This window comes from Manacus vitellinus, unplaced genomic scaffold, assembly GCF_001715985.3.
Source record: "Manacus vitellinus isolate BGI_N305 unplaced genomic scaffold, ASM171598v3 scaffold_17_pilon, whole genome shotgun sequence".
Taxonomy (NCBI): Eukaryota; Metazoa; Chordata; class Aves; order Passeriformes; family Pipridae; genus Manacus; species Manacus vitellinus.
In genome coordinates this window covers 6,614,114-6,633,678 of record NW_021939256.1, presented here as the reverse complement: position 1 = coordinate 6,633,678, position 19,565 = coordinate 6,614,114, and the positions used below count along the sequence as shown (strand labels likewise).

Here is a 19,565-nt window from a genome sequence, read left to right as displayed (position 1 = left end):
AACGTAGTTGTGAAAGGAAAAAGAAAAAAAAAAAAAAAAAAAGAAAAAGCTGCCACAAAACCCCACGGCTTTTCTTTAAGCTTTGGCTCACTGCCAATCCCAGGACCGTCCCAGGCCCTGGATCACTGCGCCCTTCAGAAGGCCCCCCACACCCGGTGGCTGCTCCCAGTGCCAACACTGAGAGCATGTGCACCTTCCCCACTAAAATACAGCCCATCTACAGAATTTAGTGACCACAACATGACCAAGGACAGCAGAGAACTCTCCTTATTTTATTGTCACCTTTTCATTTATAATAGTAGATAGTACAATAAAGTAAGTTAACAAAAAAAATCTAGTGCCAAGTTCCACTCCAAACCATGAGTGTCCATTAGAAGTCAAAAAGTGTTGCTCCAGGTTTACAGCGACATTAGAGGACTTGGTCACAGAGGATGCCACTAATTTTATGCTGTTTCCAGAGAGCAACCCGTCCCACGGCTCAAGACTCCACAGCTCCCTGAATGTTGGGTTTGGTTCATCTCACACCAGCCCGTGGGATCTGGGGAAGAAAATGGGCCAAGGGAGTGTGTAATTCAATTTCCATTTTCCTAAAAGACAAACCATTTTGCCCAGATGGCAAGTCCAAGATGTGTAAACACAGCCAGAGCAACACAGCAACTGGAGGAAGACAATGGGATAAGTGCAACTAAGGCAAAAGGGAGTAACTTCTGTTTTGACATGATCAGGGCAGGTGGCTGGGGTGAGGAAATGATTCAGTAGCAAAACAGGTATCACAGTACACCTGGACTACAGAATCATTGAGAATATAGCTTAAGCTTGCTTGAGATCTATATTTACAAATTCTAAAGAATATTTAAAATCTCTCCCTTCCCCTTTCTCCCACAACTGTAGTCTGCTGCACTTTTCAAAAGCATAGATGCTTGCTTTTACCGAAATTTAAGGCTATTATGACAAAAAAGTGTAGGACTCCTCTTCGAAAACTAAGTATAAAAGTCAATCCACTCTAGAATGTCTTAGATAACTCTAAGTACAACCATCTGTTTTCCAAAACAACTCATTTTTGTATTTGGAAGACAAAAAAATTTATACTGCAAAAGTTGGTCTTCATACACATTCTTTTGTCCTAGAAATCAGACACCAGGAGTTATCACTGTAAGGTGAGTTCAGCCCAGGACACCCACTCTCTGCAGAATACAGATGTGCTGGTGGGAGAGGTTCACCATCACTCTTTTTGCCTAAAAGTACCAGATCATCAAGAGATCTACTACAGAACATCCTAAAATTAATTCACCTTGCTTTGAGACAGGCTGAGGATGTACTCACATAAGCACACCTCGAGAAGCAGCAGCTTCTGGGAAGAAGTGCTGGGAAGATGATGTCTGCCTGCAGCCTTAAGTGTTCTTGCCTGAGAGAGAAATACAAAGGAACAGCAGAAATGGACATAGTTCTAGCCATGACCACAGCTCCCAGTTCTCTTTGTGGGCACAAGAGGATTATTTTGCTTATTATACATGCACCTGTGAAAGCTCAATGCATTAGAGGACCTATAGTTGGGAGGGTGAGGATCCTTTCCATCACAGGAAAGTGGATGATTCTGCATTCCCTGAATTAGGCAAGTGTTGCTGGTGGTTTAAGAGTCAGCTGAATCTGGTCCAGAAGCAGCAACAGGCTAGGCAAGGCTTCACAAAAATGGCTACAACCAACGCTTCTTCCTCTTAACCCTAAAGTGCTGGGAAAAATGCAGCATGACCAGACTAGTAGCCTAGGATAAAACCTCCACAGTCCTACGATACCATTTCCTAACATAGATAAGGTTCCTAGGAGTTTAGACCATGAAATCCTCCACAGATGCTGATAGGAGAATTTCATAAGTTAAAAATACAAGCTTGAAATAACTGGTTAACAACATGGCAACACAAATCTTGGTATGGTCAACCAGCATTTTAGAATAGTGACCCTTTCTAATGCAGGACTATCACTTCACTTGTCCAATGGCATTTTTCACTAAAAAGAAAATGCTCCTCCAATTACAAACATCAAAGATAATACTTTAATAATAACACTTTAGGCATTGTTTAAGTTTTATAACTTATTAGAAGTTAAGATCTTTTTACATACATTTCCTATTTTTATCTTGAAAGGACAGCTAACATTAAAACATATGGATAAGGGCTCACTACCTAAGGGCCATTTCTAAACATTCTCAGTCTGACTCATTTGGGATGAAAGAGCTTTATTTTTCCCACAGAAAGAGGCTCCTTACCAGTCACTACTTCACCAGCAGCTATGTGTATGACTGACCTACCAACCAGAAGCATCAGTGAAAAAGCAACTCCTATTACAGTTGTGTTAGCTACAGGCGACCACCTACAGTATGGTCACAGGCTCTGACCATAGGCTACAGCCTCTGACCAACAACTGCAAAGCTGGCTGCACCCACTCAAAGTTCCTATCTCTGGCAAAAACCTTATTTTTCACCTAACAGAGAAGGTTAAGCACGACACATATCTGACTGTGAGAATCAGTCATAACCCTCAGACAAATGGCATTGCTAAAATAAAGCTGTGTCACTTTGCAATGTGTTATAAAAATTCACTGACTGCCTTAACATACTAGAAATAATCACTGCATTTTTCCATTAAATATAGCATCGTGAATTCAGTAAAATCAGAAAAAAGTATAAAAAACCCTTTCAAAATAGCTCCTTAATTATACCTTGCTTGAACTGAACCCTTGGTATTTGAGCAGCACGAGTAATCTCATTTCATTTCCCAACATATTTTAAGACAGAACACAAATAATAAAAATACAAATAATCTATAAAAACCACAGTACCTCAGAAATCTATGTAAAAAACATACATCTGTATCAAGGAGCTCAGTAACAACTTAAAGCACCACTCAAAATTAAGTACCATACATGTTACAGTACATTCCATTTATTATGACAATTTAAGGCTAAAATAGGTACAACTCCCTTATAGTCAAGCTTTCTTATATTTATAAATGCATACAAACATTAAGTAGATACAAATGCGTAGGGTTTTTTATTGCTCTGAACTGTCTACTAGAATGTTCAGCTTTCCCAGATGTTGTCTCAGTTTGCCTTTTTCAATCAAGCTGAAGTCCTACAACTGCAACTTATGGCACTTGTACAATTATACACCTTCTTTGATTTGAGCTGTAAATAAATTCAAAGATACATCAGACAAAATTGCCCATCATCAAAAACTTCATAACTTAGTTAACTAAACATTCATCCGTAAGATACATAATTCATCACAAAGATTAGTTCTGCCATTCTTCAGGAAGGATTTTCTTTTCAAAATAATATTTCTAACCAAGCGGCAAACCAGCAAGAAATGATTGACTGGTACCAGTCTAACAGACTGGGTTTAAAAAAGAAAAAAAAAAAAACGGAAGCTGGATATGTGCTCCAAAACAAAGAGCAAACTTTTCTTCTTGCTCATAGAGCAATTATGTTTCCTAATTATGTAAGGCGATGCCTCATTCTGCCAATGCCAAATTCTTTGACTGTAGCTTGTCCATTTCTTGACCAATATTTCCTTCAATGGTATCACACTGGGCAAGAAAAACCTAAGAATAAGAAACAAACAAATGTCACTGGTTATGCAATTTAGCAGTGGAAGGTGCCTCTTAAGAACAGAAAGTTCCTATCCTGAATCTGAAGATGCCAACTCAATAACCACCTTCCAGCTGTTTTGATAATAGCTTATTCACAACTGCATTTATCCAGAACCCAAAAGAAACATGACATTTGATAAGGCAACAGCATGGCTGCCCATCATCACCAGTCCTGCCGCTGAAGTACTTTCATAAACAATAATGAGAAACATAAAGGTTCAGACAAGTTAGTGCTTCATTCAGTTTGGAACATGACTTTTAAGCTCCTTTCCAAAACACATACTTCAGAGGCCAAGGGGTGGGAATGACAAACCTACTCAGTCAAATCTAAAATGAGCTTTCATTAAACCAAGAGCTCTTCTATTTCTCTGGACTACAGGGCACCATTGAACCTTCATCTTTATCAGTAAGTAGCATTTAAGCCAATAAATGATTTTAGGCCAATCCTAAGGTAAGCAAGTACACTGCAGTTTCTGAGAAGATTCTTCCACTAGCTATTCAAGTCTTGCACTTGGTTTTGCTATGTCTGCACCAGACTCTAACAGTCAAACCAGATATTTCACATGATTTACATTAAAATGACACTAAGAAACCTCTTTCCCTCTAGAGCAGCAAACTGTTGTGCTAGGTGAATGTTTCTCAACCATCGCACTGTTTTCAACCAATCCAATCCCTTGAGCCATCATCAACTTACATCATTAAGGACTTGAGGGATAAAAAATCAAGGTGATAACAACTGCTGCTGCTGGCTGCAAGTGTTTTATACTTATCTCTGCATCCTAGAAGATATATGACTGCCAGCAATAGAAGGCAGTTAATAGCTCCCCCTTGCTTTCATGAATACTTAGGAGTAACAAGCATAACTTGCCACTGTTTTCTTGTTCTTGCTCTGGAAAAACAAACTGTTGTTGACTGCTCTGGTCTGCAACCCCTAAAGATTCTTCTGCAGTCCTCAAAGGGTTCATGACCTACAGTTGTAGAACACTGTGCCTATAAAAGCACATCAGTAATTCTGATCTCTGCTCAACAGAGTCTGTTTTATACTTTAACAGCAATTCTTATTCAAAGCCCCACTTATTTCTGCTGTAACTTCATCCAGGAGTGGAGGTCTAATAGCTTGCCACAAAGTTTATAGCCATCAGTCCATGCTGCTGTGGTTAGGCATAAGGAATCAAGAGCACGTTCAGAGCCCCATATAACACAGCTACTCCAGCAACCACCTTCATTCCAATTTGCATTGTCTGAACTTATCTCAGTAACTGAGTACAAATGCTTTGTCCCTAAAGCTTTAACTAAAACCATTTCTACTACAAAGTGCTTCTTCGTAGGCCCTCCTCTAAAATAGATGGCTGTTTTAAAAAGCTTGTGAAACACCAATGTGAAGTACTTAGTAAGGTTACAGTAAAAGACAGAATCTTTCAACTCCATATATGAATGCCAGGTACTTAACACAATTAATTTTTAGGAGTCTAACCTGGGAATAAAGCAAAACAAATAAAACCAGTAATACAAGTAGCATTAGCATTCATTTATGTAAATTTGACTGGAGGGGGCTGAATTCCAGTATTTATTAACAAACCTTCAGTTCAAGGTCTCTAAGCAAACAATGCCTAGGAATTTATAAGCATCATAAAAAAGCAAAGCAACTTAACCCCTCGCCCCCAGCTGCTCTTCTGTACAGATCTTATTTTAAAGACCTACTCTCCATACAAAGTTGGTACATTGCAATAGAAGCTAAATTTTCCAAAGAACATCTCTGGCAAGGTCAGGAGTAGGTCAGCAGGGGTTACAGCTGACTGCATCCTTGTGCCCAGACCTCAGTCATTACTCCAATCCACCAGGATGCCAAAAAGAAGGAATGATCAATCCTGTTTTCCTTACTAGTTATACTTTATAAGAATTATTTAACATTATCACACAGCAAAAAGGCCAACCACTAATGTAAATGGCAAGCACTGACAACCAGCACGAGCAATGAAAATCTGTATTGTTGTATGCTGTTTTATAAAGTATTAAATACCTCTCAAAGGGAGGTCATAAAAAATATCAATGTCAGAACAAACACTGAGAAAATCTAAACAGCTCATTTTCACAAACTCTTGTGTACAAGTGCCCAGCATTAATGGGAAAAAAAACAGGAAATAAACCGCCACCAAAAACAAACCAAGAAAACTCACCTGAACCCTCTTCACTAACCCCTTCTTTTTGAGTTTGCAATCACTGAAATTCTCTGGCAGATTCTGCAGTAAAATAAACAAACAAGTTGATGAAGCTTAATGGTGAAATTAACATATTAGCAAAAACTGAAATTATCAAAGAATCCCCTGAACAGGCATCCTGAATGTCATGCCTGCTTAGTGAGGATGATTACACAAGAAAGAATTGATAAGAAAAAGTAATAAAAAAAGTCAGGGATGAGGCATGCTGACTGCAAAAAAACAGAGCTAGAAAATTTACCACTTGTCTTTAGGTAGCATACAGAAATAAGCTACATAATACATTAACTCAATCATTTGCCATCATTAGAATGTATCATCAGTAATGCAGACATTGCCAGTCTGTTAGAGCTGTATATCTGATCATCTCTGCAATGTACTCACGGAAGGCAACAGATGTGAGGTGTTACACGCTGTCAGCTTTTAATTTAATTAAAATGGCATAATTTTCTGTACTCCTACCACCCAATATATATTCATGTATTTCTTCCTGGCAAATGTTACGTCTTTTGTCCTTTTCGAGCTATGTGAAAGTGGAGTGTTGCTGGGGAATGGTGCTCAGGTTTATGATTTTTTTTAACAGTTAAAATACCCGTACAGATAATTATCATTATATAATGTTTATGTAAACATGTTTAGAAACATTGTGCTCTCACTGTTGAAAATACATACAGTTCTTGAATTTTCTCATTAGTACACCTTTTATTTTCTAATCTAACTCCAGATCAAGAATAGAAGTTTCTTTATAGTACTGTTTCATTTCAGCAAAAATGTGAGCCCCTCTGCAAGGTTTAGAGACATAAACTTTTGTAACAATCAAAAACAAAAAAAAAGGTGCTCTTTTATTGTTCAGACAAATGGTTTCTAATCCTCCTGTTTGTTGGCCGTGCCACATGCGTTGTTGTGAGGCACTTCAGCTGGGCTGTCAGCTGTATCACCTTCCTAGAGGAATACTTCTTAAAGCCTTTGAGGTATTTCATTGGTGTTTCCCTCTTGGTTCCTAAGAGCAGGGTGTCTGGAGTAGAAAGCTACAACTTAGTTTTCACTACTGAAACTTGGTGGGACGAATCCATGACTGGAGTCATGAGATGGCATTGCAGGGAGGCTGGACAGCAGCAGGTAACATATTCAACTGTGGAGACCCGTGAGGGGGTCTCTCATGCTGTTGGTGTGTGTCCCTGAATCTTTCCTGGGGTGCCGACAGACTAATTAAAGGTGTGGAGACCCAGGAGGGGGTCTTTCTGTCTGCATGTAACCCTGAACAGGTTAGCTGAACTGCCCTCCAGTCCACACTGCTCAGTGAAGGGTCCCCATAACAGGACACTGCAGACACATTGGTTGGGCACAAGAGTCTTGGCTCACCTGGGGCAATGACAGATTAATCAAAGGGTTTGAGAAAATCTTCCCTTTCATGTGGTGATGCTCCTTGAGCTTTAGAAAAATTGTCCTCTGAAGCTTTAAGTTTATGTTTATGATCCATGCTAAGGGATTGAAGGATTATACTAGGGAAAGCTTATCAAATGCTTATTGATCCAGACAAATTCAAAAGTTTAATAGTAAGTTCTCATCTTATTGTATGTGGCAAAACTTCCCAGAAGTCTGGCAAATATTTGCTACAGGCACAATGATGGTTTTTCAGAATACTTCTTTCTTTTAATCCTTTAAATGTTAATTTGGTATAGATTTACCAGATGACAAGTATAGCAGGGACAAGGAGAAGTTAAGTTTCATCAGAACAGCACCGTAATTTAAGTTCTAAAGAAGAACTATAACTCAAAAAAATCCTCAAGAAAGGAGGACGGGCCACCAGAGCATAATTATGAGTCAGTAACACTATCAATGTCCTCACTCCTGATACATGCAATTTGACAGATTTGTCATGAACTTATGTAAACAAAATCAGTGACTGGTATTTAAGAAGAGACAGGTTTTTTTTCAATTCTTAGAACAACCTGTTCTCTGCAATTACAAATTCTAGATTACAAATCTGCCATTTAATAAAAAAAACATATTCTTAACAGCAAATTTCTGTTGGGATTTTACCGTCTTCTGTGGTTAGTTAGTTACTTACAATGGCATCAATCTGTTCCAGGGTTTTCATGAACTGCTCTGCAGTTCCTTTTATCCTCTTGTCCAGCTGTTTTAGTGCTTCTGCTTGGAGCTCCTTTGCTAAAAATCCCTGAGGAAGGAAAACCAAAATTATCCCATACCCTACAGAATACTAATCTTCGAAGATCTGCCAATCCACAACAACAGAAAACACCATTTACTATTTGTGTAGTTTCAAGCATGGTAGGGACTCCAGTCTCAATCTGAATTCTATCAATCCTTGACATGGTAAATGTAAGATCTGCTAGGTTTACTTAAAAGATAAACAAGTAACAGATATTCTCCTTTGGACTTTAAGTGAATTCTTTAATGTTTTTCCAGATATAAAGAATATAATTTATCCCACATGAAACAAAATTTACCTTTTTCCAAAAAGTGCCATGTCTCTATTTTGCAAACTCATAAATGGCATTTGAAGTTCACTAAGAATTATACAGGACCCTTGGACAGTTAGGAGGGACAGCCTATTACTGACTACTCAAAACCTTTAAACTGTTTTGGTTTGGGTTTTTTTAATACATATACCTACAAAATTGTTTTGCAAAGATATAAAGTGATACAAAACTGGCATACCTTCTGGATACTTGTGAACTCTTTATTAACTTCCTCTAACTTATTAGCTATTTGCTCCACTGACTTCTCCAAATCTTTTAACTTCTTTAATTCAGCCTCTTCTTCTGGACTATTCTGTGTATTCAAAAGTACAACATTCACAACTATGGAACAAGTGGATACACAATGCAGCTAAAAAGCAGCAGCAGTGGCGACACAGACATAAAGGCTTCTGTTGGTTTACATACTACACTGTGGCTATTCTTTTCATATTTGAGAATATGTAAATTCTCATGAATAAGCTTCTTCCAAAGCTTAATTACAAATATTAGAAGAGTAAGGTATATAAACACACTAAATGAAATTAAATTGAAGGGAAAAAGGAAAAGTGCAAACTTTTTTTTTTCTTATTGTTAACTTAGCATTTTTAAAGTAGAGGTAGCATTTACATCACAAGATTATTACCTTGTCCTCTACTTGGCAAAGCCAGCCACAAGTCCTTTCACCAGAAATAACCCAGCAGACTCAGTAGCTACAGTTGGGGGAGGTTTTTATTAAACCAGAAAAAAAAAGATGAGCAGATAAGGTCATGGTTCACAGAAGGTTCATGAGCACTGACAATAGATTACGCAAAGTCTTGTCAATAACGTAAAGCAGAAGCCAGTCAATAATGTAATTTCAGAAATGTACAAACTGCAGTTATTTGCAGGGTAACATGAGATTGAATTCAATTTTGTGGATAGGTATACAAAATTAGGTTAATGCTGTAACCTGTTTCTGTGTTCAGCATCTGACTTACTGACAAAAATTACAATAATTTAAGGAAAAAAAAGGTCCAAAGGCAACACTTACCCTTTTCCCAATCAACATGACTTTGCAACCATTTTTAACGCCAAGTGCTGATAATGGTTGTTCCAGTTCTTTCAGAGACTTTCCTAAATGAAAAACAAGAGAGAAAAAAACCAGCTAAAGTATGGTTAGTGGCATAAGAATGTCTTTTTAAAGATATTCAAAACATTGACACTTGAAAGCGACTAAGATGAAATGTTATCATCTATAAGAAATGTTGCAGATTTATAAGTTACCTTTGTATATCAGTTTCTGAAAGGGAACTGGAACTCCAGTGACTTGTTCAATAAGTACAGCCATGTCTTGTAGTGTAGGTTCACCGTCTTCTTGTTGAGAAGCAACCTGAATACTGTGTTTTTCGTTGCCTAACAGAAAAACAGAGTAACAGTAATACCTAGAAATACCTAGGAAACATTACAGAAAATCCATTTCTAATATTTATTTCCATTAATGCAAAAAGTTCTCAAACCACTGATTCTCATGTAAAATCATAATTTTCAGTCTTTCCTCTTGGAGTGACTGACCTGAGTTGAAAGTTTTGGTTTACACTGTAATAATCTGAAGAGTTCGATTGGGTGTATTTTACTGGCATAATGCTCCTGCTAAATATTACTCCCTATCTCTTTTTTAAGAGTACAGATAGTGTCCAGACATTCCACAAGCTGAAGCATGAAAGCCCACACCTTCCTGATGTATCCCATTTCCCACTTGTAGGAACTTTTAATAGCATGAGTCTTGGTATCTGAGACAATTTATCAGTTCCTTTGCTCCCCACTCCCCATACGTGAGAAACAAGCCATCAGTGTCTACCCTGTGTTGCCTCCACACCAATCAGACAGAATTCTCACAGTCCAAAAACTACTTCTCCCCATAATACTACTGATAAGTAGCCTTAACCACTTTGAGAAGCCCCAGCTTATCTGTCACAATCCACTTATGGAGCATCCTATTCAGACTCCCTAAGATTACTTGCATGCAGTAAGGAGGAAGTTCTTAGGAAAAAAGGAGTATGCCTATTAATCTCTGCTTTGCAACAGACCCTTTCTATAACCCTCTGTTCCCATGCATTTAAGATCTGTCAATCTGAAAGCACCCACAGGAATCAGCCATCACTGGCTGCATGGGAAATCAAGACAGGTATTTTTTACTCTGCAGGAAGAGAAAAGTCCTGAGCAAATACCAGAAATAAAACTATTCTCATGCCACTAATTTTAAGTGCATGTATCTTTGATAAAGAAGATTAATATTAATATTGATATTAAAATACTCCAGCCTCCCACAGTCACATGAAAAGTGACACTGTGGCCTCAAAAACTTTAAAGCTCTAACAATACTTGTTAATTCTAAGACATTCTTAAGCTTAAAATTACATTATGTCCCCCTCACTGAAGCATTTTCCATAAACAGAACTTCCCAATTTGTTGTGGAAAAAAAAATCCCACAAAGCACAATCTCAGTATATTTCAAACAGTTGTTTTGATATACAACTGCTTTGCATAAGGGCTCTGCCTATGAGGAGTTGAGAAAAAAAAAACAAAAACAAGCATTAACTGAGGAAAAGAACAGATGAAGCCTGTCTAACTAGAGAACCAGTTTAATTAGAAATTATAAGTACCACTTTTGGGCAGACTGTAAAAAAAAAATTCACAACAAAGGTCCTCAGTGGAGCAGAGATCCACCTGCAGCCTGTGGAGGAGACACACACCAGAGCAGGTGAATGCCCTAAGAAGGCTATGGCCGCTTTGGGAAGCCTGCACTGGAGCTGGCTACTGGCAGGACCTGTGGCTCTCTGAAGAGAGGAGCCCACGCTGGAGCCGATTTGCTGGCAAGGCTTGTGACCCTGTGGGGAACCCACACTGGAGCAGCCTGTTCCTGAAGGACTGCAATCAATGGGAGGGACCCATACGCTGGAGCAAGGGAAGAGTGTGAGGAAGAAGCAGCAGCAGAGACAGAGTGTGATGAACTGACCACAGCCTCCCTTCCCCTGCACTGCTCAGGGGGTAGGAGTTAAAGAATTTGGGACGAAAGCGAAGCCCAAGAAGGAGGGAGGGTTGGCGGAAGGTGAGTTTTTCTCTTTTAGTTCTCATTATTGTACTCTGATTTGAATGTTAATAAACTACGTTTCCCCGAGTCGGGTCTGTTTTGTCCGTGACAGTACCTGGTAAGTGATATCCCCCTGCCTTTATCTCAGCCCACCAGCCTTTCCTTCTATTTTCTCTCCCCTGCCCGGCTGAGGAGGGGAGTGACAGAGTGGCTTTGGTGGGCACCCGGCGTCCAGCCAGGGTCAACCCTCCATACTTGCAGATTGTGAAGTGATGCATGTGGGTCTACTGCTGTTCTGTTTCTCAACCCTAATTTGCATCTTTCCCCACTTTCACTCATGCATGCAAAACTTTACTAAAAACATTTGTGCAAAGTGTTAAATCAGCATCTGACAGCAGCAGGTGTAAATCAGCCAGCTGAAGCCCAAGGTGAACAATGGCTTCTATTTGCTATTTATTAATGACAAAGTAATTACCAGGTAAGAAAAAATAGGAAAGATGAAAACATTCTCACATAAGATGACTGATGGCAAAGAGCAAGATGTTGGAATTATAAATATGTCAATATCTCGAAGTTATTGACATCTTTGCAAATGAAAACCCCTCAGACCAAATGGAGCTCTCTGAAGGCATCAACGAGCACATGAATAATGACAATTCAAACATATTATTCCACAAAGTTCCTCACCAAAGACTCTTAAATAAAACTACCAGGTGATAAAGAAAACATTTTAACAAAATAATGTAACAATTTGAAAACATGAATGAGCAAACAGAAATAAACTCTAAAGATGGAAAGAACATCACCAGCATGGTGCAAAAGGAACACAGGCTGAATTTATTATTCAATAATTTAAAAAAATCTAGTCAAAAAATTAACAAGTTTTGCTAACAAAAATGAGCAGAATACCTTGTTGATTTAATACCTTACTATCCTCCTCAGTCCTCCTACTGTCTCACTTCACCAAAATTTAACCATGGTATTTCCATACTGTGGAGTCAGGGCTATTCTCACCTCTTCACACTAACTTTTTATATTTTTTTGCAGATATAAGACCATCTTCCCTTCCACCTCCTTCTCCCTCCTCATATTTCTTTTTTTGAGGGAAAAAACCTCAACTGTGTAAGCCGGCCTTTGAGTGACCCATTCCACCAGGTCAGCACCCATCTGTCATACTGAAGAAACCACACTCTCTGTTGCAGTCTTGCAGCCCACTAGCTGCAAACATCCAAGTATTTTTCAACAAAGAAGAAGAAAACCTATCAGGTAGCACCTGCCTTTAACATGCAGTGCTGACTTCAGCAATATATTGCATCTAAATGAAGATTACTACCGAACAATAGGATCACAGAATGGGTCAGGCTGGAAGGGACCACAGTGGGTCAGCTGGTCCAACCTCCCTGCTCCAGCAGGGCCATCCTAGAGCAGATGGGACAGGATTGTGTCCAGATGACTTCTGAATATCTTCAGAAAAGACCACTGCACAGCCTCTCTGGGCAATCTGTTCCAGTCCTCAGTCACACTCACAGTAAAGAAATTCTTCCTCGTATGCAGGTGGAACTTCCTGTGCATCAGTTTCTGCCCACTGCCTCTTGTCCTATTGCCTGGCACCACCGAGAAGAGCCCGGATCCATCCTGCTGGCATCCCGCCTTTACACATTCATACACATTGACAAGGTCCCCTCTCAGTTGTCTCTTCTCGGGGCCGAACAGGCCCAGCTCCCTCAGCTTTTCCCCGTAAGAGAGATGCTCCAGCTCCTCGATCATCCCCGCTGCCCCCCACCGATCCGAGCTCTGCGCTCCCTGGCAAAGGCCGCCCTGTCCCCTGCTCCCACTATCCCCCCTCACGGCAGGTCTACGCCTGCGATCCAGCCGGAGAGAGACACTTGGAATCGGTGGCCAGCAAGGAGCGAAACCTTATGGCAGCAGTGGGGATGGAGAGCGGGCCGAGCGGGGCCGAGCCGGCCCCGGCCGCTCCCCGCTTCCCGGGGCAGCCGCGGCCCGCCCGCCCCGCCCCTGCACACCGAAACAGCCGGACGGAGCCCCCGCCGCCGCAGCCGAGCCCCCCGGCCGCTCCCCTGTCCCGGGGCTCTTACTGTAAGTGACGGTGACGGTCACCGGCGCTCCGGGCGCCGCCATCTCACCCCGGCACAGGGAAGCGTCTGCGGCACCTCCCGGGGCGCGCCCGTAGCACGTCACTTCCGCACCAGGAAAACGGGAATGCCGCCTTCCCGGGGCGCTGTTATTGCTTTCTCCCCCCCACAAGCAGCAAGGGCACGGCCGGGGCAACCCGGCCGTAAACGGGACGGGTTTTTTTGCCACCCTAGATGCTTCTGGGATCAGATCCAGACCCCGCCTCTGGCAAATCCTGTGCTTGTGCCACACACTGCGCTGATAACCTGCCCCCGCCCCGTCTGGAAGACCAAATCAGGTACCAAAAACACCACACAGAGGGATCTGCTAATCTACGTGGTTTTATGTCTCCATAGAATACATAAAGTTAACGACGACCCGATTTGGTACAGTTTTCTGAAAGGTTACAAGTACAATCGCATAAAACTCTCGAGACTGCAGTAGTTTAAAAATTGCGTTGAGTTCTTTTATCAAATAAGCATAGTAATAAGGGAGCTATTTTACAGAGAGTAAGCAGCAACGTACAGTCTTAGTCTCAAGAAAGAGAAACATAATACAAAGTCAAAATAAACCTCAGCTATCAACAGCCACCACTACTCTTCACGTTTTACTTTGTCCATTAGACACGGAAATCAAAACCTGTAAGACTGACTGCTTCCACCGAAGGGAATTGTGACGAGTTTTCCATTAACAGAAAAGTCAGTAGCAGAACAACTTTCTTCAAAGAAAGAACACCACCAGCCATTCATATTGCATTCTAGGATGTAGTGATATTAAGGTTACACTGGAAGGACAAGCTCTCCAGGATTTAAAAAAAAAAAAACAATTTGTAAAGTATAGTTCATTATATCCATTGTGCTTTTGAAACATTTATGTTGCAGGGATCTTTGGCAATCCAAATTCATCCACCAATACACCATCCTGTAAGAAAGAAGAAGAATGGGTTAACAACTCTCTACCAAACAGAACGTTTCACAAATGTTTCCTTACCATTTCTATAAAGTTTCTATATCTGCATTTGTCACTGTGTGACAGCTGGAATCAAAGTGTACTTCCTCCATATGGAGCTCTATTAAAGCCCCAAAACCAAACATAGAGAACACTTTCTTACGGTTTTAAGAATAACTATTACTAGAGTTGTAACGGTACACTTAAATTATACTTCCAGTCTGAAAATATTTGATAGGAATTACAAAATGCCATTTTAGTTATTTTCTTTAAATATAATTAAGAGCATTCCTGTACCTGTATTCTGTCATATGTAGTATTCAAAATACATAAAACATTAAGCACACTTTTTTGTTCAAAATATTAATGGTCCCAAATATAAAGTAACCAACACAAATGTGATTAATTCAAAACAAACAAACAAAAATGTAATTCACTTTTAAAAAGCAAAAGACTCACTTTGTTTTTTGTGTCTGTAGGAGTGACCTCTGGGATTGCTGGTGCAGATGCGGCTTCATCTAAGTAGGAATTGTCTTCATCAGCTAAAAGCTCATCACCTAACGCATCCAGTTCTGAAAGTGAATTATGCTGGTTGAAAAATTATGCAAGGAATTCCTTTTGCAAAAGAAAAGCTGCTCTTACAAAGAAACACAGTTCATACTGAATGCTTACATTCAGACTTAATTAGCATTAGTCATCGGTCAGAAATACACACACACATACACACTAGAGAGAACCTCTTTCCCTGCCCTGCAGCATTCCATTGGTGAGTACCTCATGTTTGTCTCATGCTCTTGTTACTGCTCTTAAAGGAAATGCAGATTTAATGTTTAAAAAAACCAGTTTTTAAAAAATACATTTAAAGCATTTGACTTATCAAATTAAACCTCACTGTATGACAGTATGATGATTTTTACATTTAGGAATATAAAAAATCATCCTCCCCTTTCCTCACCTGCTTCCAAATCATCTTCATCAATATCTGGTGTTCCATAGCTACGACTCAGTGCCTCCTGGACTTCATTGGCTTCTTCCATCATATCCTCCAACTGATCTTGTATGTCCTGAAGCAACAATCAATTTCAATTGGTCCGTATTTAATCAAATTCTGTTTAGTAATTCCAACATACAAAGCACTCAATTCTTTTAATGCATAAACCATTTTTTTGAAGCAGCATTAATACAAGTCAAGGCACATGCATTCAGTGCTAATGTGGCTTTAACTACTATTAAAATTATAATGTATGAGATAGAAAAAGAGGAACCTTGAAACATCTCTGCAAAATCCTTTTGTTTGAAGTATTCTTCAGGGAAAACTAAAAACCTCTAATAAATTAGCCAGTCCACCATTATCTTGAAAAGCAGAAAAGGTATGAAATCTAGACAAATTAAATCTACCATCTGGAAAATAAGCACTAAGCTAAGTTGTGCCACAGCAAAATTTAGAAGATACTTTAGCACACTTATGGGCACTGTACTTGGGTACAAGTAAGGAGACAATAGTTGCCTAAAGGTTTACAATTCAGGCCACATAACTGCGTAGGAAAGAGACCTTGAAGGAATTCAGCACTGGCATTGGATAAGAGCTTAAGTGCAGCATTTTTGAAATTATATTTAATGATCTTATCAGGGGGGTTATACATTGTCTGAAGTCAGGGCCAGGCCTTGCTGATTTCTTGAAATTACATTTTTTTGTTTGATTGGTGTTTTTTTGCTTTTAGGTTTTGTTCTTTTTAATCAGGCACTTTCTTAAACTGGGGGAGTAAAGGACTAATCTGCATGGGGGGAAAAAAAAAGGACAAAAAAAGCCATAGCAGGAAGTATCCACTAACATTTATGCTGAAGTGCAGAGGAGAGGAAAGGAGAGAAGGGAAAGTTCAAAGATTAGCTCAGCAAGGAAACAATAATCAGAACAATAAGGCCAACAACTGATTACGCAGTACCAGAAAAATCAGGAAGGGATTACGATGGTGGTCCCATAAAAAAAGCCAACTAAAATAGTCAGGAATAGTGGAGTATTAACCTTCAAGTTAATAGTCCACTCACCACTATTTCAGTACATTATTTCTGTTCTTTAATCATTTAACTATAGAAGCTCACCTCAATTTGATCAATCTTGACTTGCTTGTACGCTTTCTTCATTTCTTTCACCCCCAGTTTCATTGCATCCACCTAAAAGAGAGTCAGACCACATGCTTCTATCTGATGTAGCACACACAAATTAAACAAGTGTGAGATTAATAAACTGGTACCGTTGTCTTTGTATCCTTCAGTGCCTGAATAGTGTAATTAGCTTGTTCCATATTAAAAGACTGCTGTGACAGATTATCCCTCTGTTGTTCATACCTGTTAAAAACAATACAAATAATGGCTTTAAAACACCACACTAATTATTACCACAAACATTTTCAATTTTTTTTTAAAAATTGAAAAATCAGCAGAAGTAGTCTAAACATAGGAACAGATTTGGGGTGTTTTTCATTTATTATAAACAACTGCAGAATAAACAGCTTCATAAGAATCTAGCCATTGTGCATTTCTGTTTATTTGAAGCTGACAAAGCTATTCCTGAACTAAGCTTCTGTTTTAACTGATAGCAACACCAAATTTGCCTAGGAGTAGGTGAGCATATAGGAGGAGTTTAATCACCATAAGCTTGACATGCATGCCATGCTCACTAATGCTCTAAGCAGAATGGAAGAGTTGCCAGGTTATCCAAACCACAATGGCTCTGCACTGGAGCTTTGCAGGGCAGGGAGTGGGGGGAGGATAGGGTACCAAAAGGAAACCATTAAGGCTAACCAAAAACAAAAGGGAGATTTTAAAAATCAAGAAACCATCCTTCTCCGAGGTAAACTTGTATTAAATCAAGAATGTAGACTACGTCAAGTTAAGCAAAAGAACAAAAGCATAAAAATGAACAATGAGTCCTTCAAACATCCAAAGTGGGAGGTCTGCAAGACAAGGATGAACCAAATACAAAATCTTCTGGACAACTAATAGCTAAATGCATTACTGTTCAACAAGAGGGAAAAGAGATGACTGAGGGATATGACAATAGCCTATTATGAGGGGCCTGGCAACTGTAAATAGAGGAACAACTAGCAAGGAAGATTAACAGGCAGCACAGTCAAAATACAGAAAAAAAAAAATCAAAACGTAAACCACAAAATCAAGCCCTCCTCACAACATCTAACTAAACTATTGCATTCCTTGCCATATGATATTTTGGATGGTAAGAGTTCACAAATACTTAACAAGTAATTGAGTAAATCTATAAAGGTACAATTTATCTGAAGGACATGAAATACAAGATGACACAAGCTTTGGCTTTGGCTCAGGTAGCATCTAAGATTTGCAGTTCATGGACTGTAAGATATTGCAATGAAACATTCACGAATACTTGCTTTGTTCTGACATCTTTTCTTTGGATCTGTTCAAGATACTTTTCAAGCCAGTATACTAGACAAGACCAGAGCACATGATCACCCAGCCCGTCCATTTTGGTTTATTTGCATAAACACAATTACCTTCGCTACATCTGCTCAAGTCCTCAAGGGTGTCCCCAGAGAACAGGTAAATTTCCAATAAACCAGAGCAAGGTCTTCAAGTACACAATTTACAGTAACCAATTAATAATATAAAATGAGGCAATCTCTCAGAATGTTTAGGAGCCAAACACAGCTACACTAATGAGCAGATTTCAGTCACCTTGTACCAATATAAATTTATAGACTGACATTTAAATGCTGATGCAAAATCTGTAAGAAGATGCTTCTGAAAGGCTTGTTCTTTAAAGGCATTTTTCTTTAAAGAATGCTCAGAAGAGTACTGGAAAGAGAGATGAAAGTGTGCCACCCCTCCTTAAAGAAAAAAGGCTTTTATTAATCACAAGCTGAGAAAGGCTTCAACTTACATTCGCTTCTGCTTTAACACTCTCAGTGCTTTCTGCTTTACTGTATTCTGAAAGACACAATATTGTTACATTATAAAAAATATCTGACTTTACACTTGATTATACTGTTTAAACCTAATGCATTAGATTTATGTTTTCTAAAAGATTCCTCAGTTACTAGTGCCAGGAGGTTAGCAATAGTCACATTCAGTGTTGTCCTGCATTAATGATTAACCAAACAGGTGAGTACACGAAGCTTCTAATAGAAAATACTTTCAATTCCAGGCTTTTGAATTATGTTTTCAATAAACATGAAAATCAAGCTTAGTCCATCCGAGCCATCTTTCATTAACACATTTTAATGGTCAGCATCAAGTAATACTGCAACAGGTGCTTTAACAATACTGTTTATATCAGATATGTTTATTATTGGATACATCTTGTATTGTAAGTTCATCCCCTTTAAAAATGGGTTGTCCTGCTCCCTTTAGGCATAGTGCAGACCTTTTGGTTTTGGCTGATGAACAAAACAGACTCTCTGTCACACTTAATTAATACAAGGAACAAGGCAAGCAAGTTACTTCTGACTGAGGAATTACATGACACTTTAGAAGAAATAAAAACCAATGAAAACACTGTTCAAAGACGCATGTCTAATAAAAATAATCTTGCAGGATCTTATATCTCATCTGCAGGGCAAGATGCATTTCTAAGAACCCGATGAACTGGCTAAATCACTCCACTACATGACATGAAGTGTGAGTCACATCCTCTCATGCTTAAACCCCACAGAAGATTCTTACCTTTGCAGGTCCCTCTCTCATCTTCTTCATTTGATCCTTATACTTCACCAGTTCTGCATCAAGCCTAGCGATTTTCTTGTCAATTGACTCAGCTCTGCTATCCACCTTTAATATAGGACGGGGAAAACAAACAAAACAACTTTCATTAAGGTTTTATTCAGGTATTGGACAACAAAATGAACAACCTCAGTTTCAATATGTTTCTAACTGAATTGTTTCTTCGCTCAGTGGTTTTATAAACAAGTGAAGTCTAGATTTTGCAGAGAATCCAAAACCAGAATCAAGTGAAACAACTTGTACAAGGAGCACAAGAAGCAACACACTTGAGGTTACAGGAAGCTCTGCTATTGTAACATGTTCTCATCATTTTGAG

General features: G+C 39.2%; 2 protein-coding genes across 3 annotated transcripts; both read right to left on the bottom strand.

Annotated features, from left to right (window-relative positions):
- Positions 1–253: 253 nt before the first annotated feature.
- BAG1 (BCL2 associated athanogene 1) lies at positions 254–13,593 on the bottom strand. Of its 2 annotated transcripts, XM_008931663.2 has the most exons (7): positions 13,510–13,593; positions 9,607–9,735; positions 9,374–9,456; positions 8,543–8,656; positions 7,932–8,039; positions 5,822–5,884; positions 254–3,596 (listed from the first exon to the last, which is right to left on the bottom strand). In XM_008931663.2, the coding sequence occupies exons 1-7, from the start codon at positions 13,550–13,552 to the stop codon at positions 3,507–3,509; spliced, it is 630 nt and encodes a 209-aa protein (XP_008929911.1). In that variant the 5' UTR covers positions 13,553–13,593; the 3' UTR covers positions 254–3,506. The 2 variants fall into 2 exon arrangements, with proteins under 2 accessions (XP_008929911.1, XP_017925587.1); XM_018070098.1 differs by lacking the exon at positions 8,543–8,656 and having other exon boundaries at positions 13,510–13,589.
- Positions 13,594–13,869: 276 nt separating this feature from the next.
- CHMP5 (charged multivesicular body protein 5) lies at positions 13,870–19,364 on the bottom strand. Its single transcript, XM_029958935.1, has 7 exons — positions 19,193–19,364; positions 18,411–18,457; positions 16,747–16,840; positions 16,595–16,666; positions 15,450–15,558; positions 14,954–15,066; positions 13,870–14,467 (listed from the first exon to the last, which is right to left on the bottom strand). The coding sequence occupies exons 1-7, from the start codon at positions 19,220–19,222 to the stop codon at positions 14,417–14,419; spliced, it is 516 nt and encodes a 171-aa protein (XP_029814795.1). The 5' UTR covers positions 19,223–19,364; the 3' UTR covers positions 13,870–14,416.
- Positions 19,365–19,565: the final 201 nt, after the last annotated feature.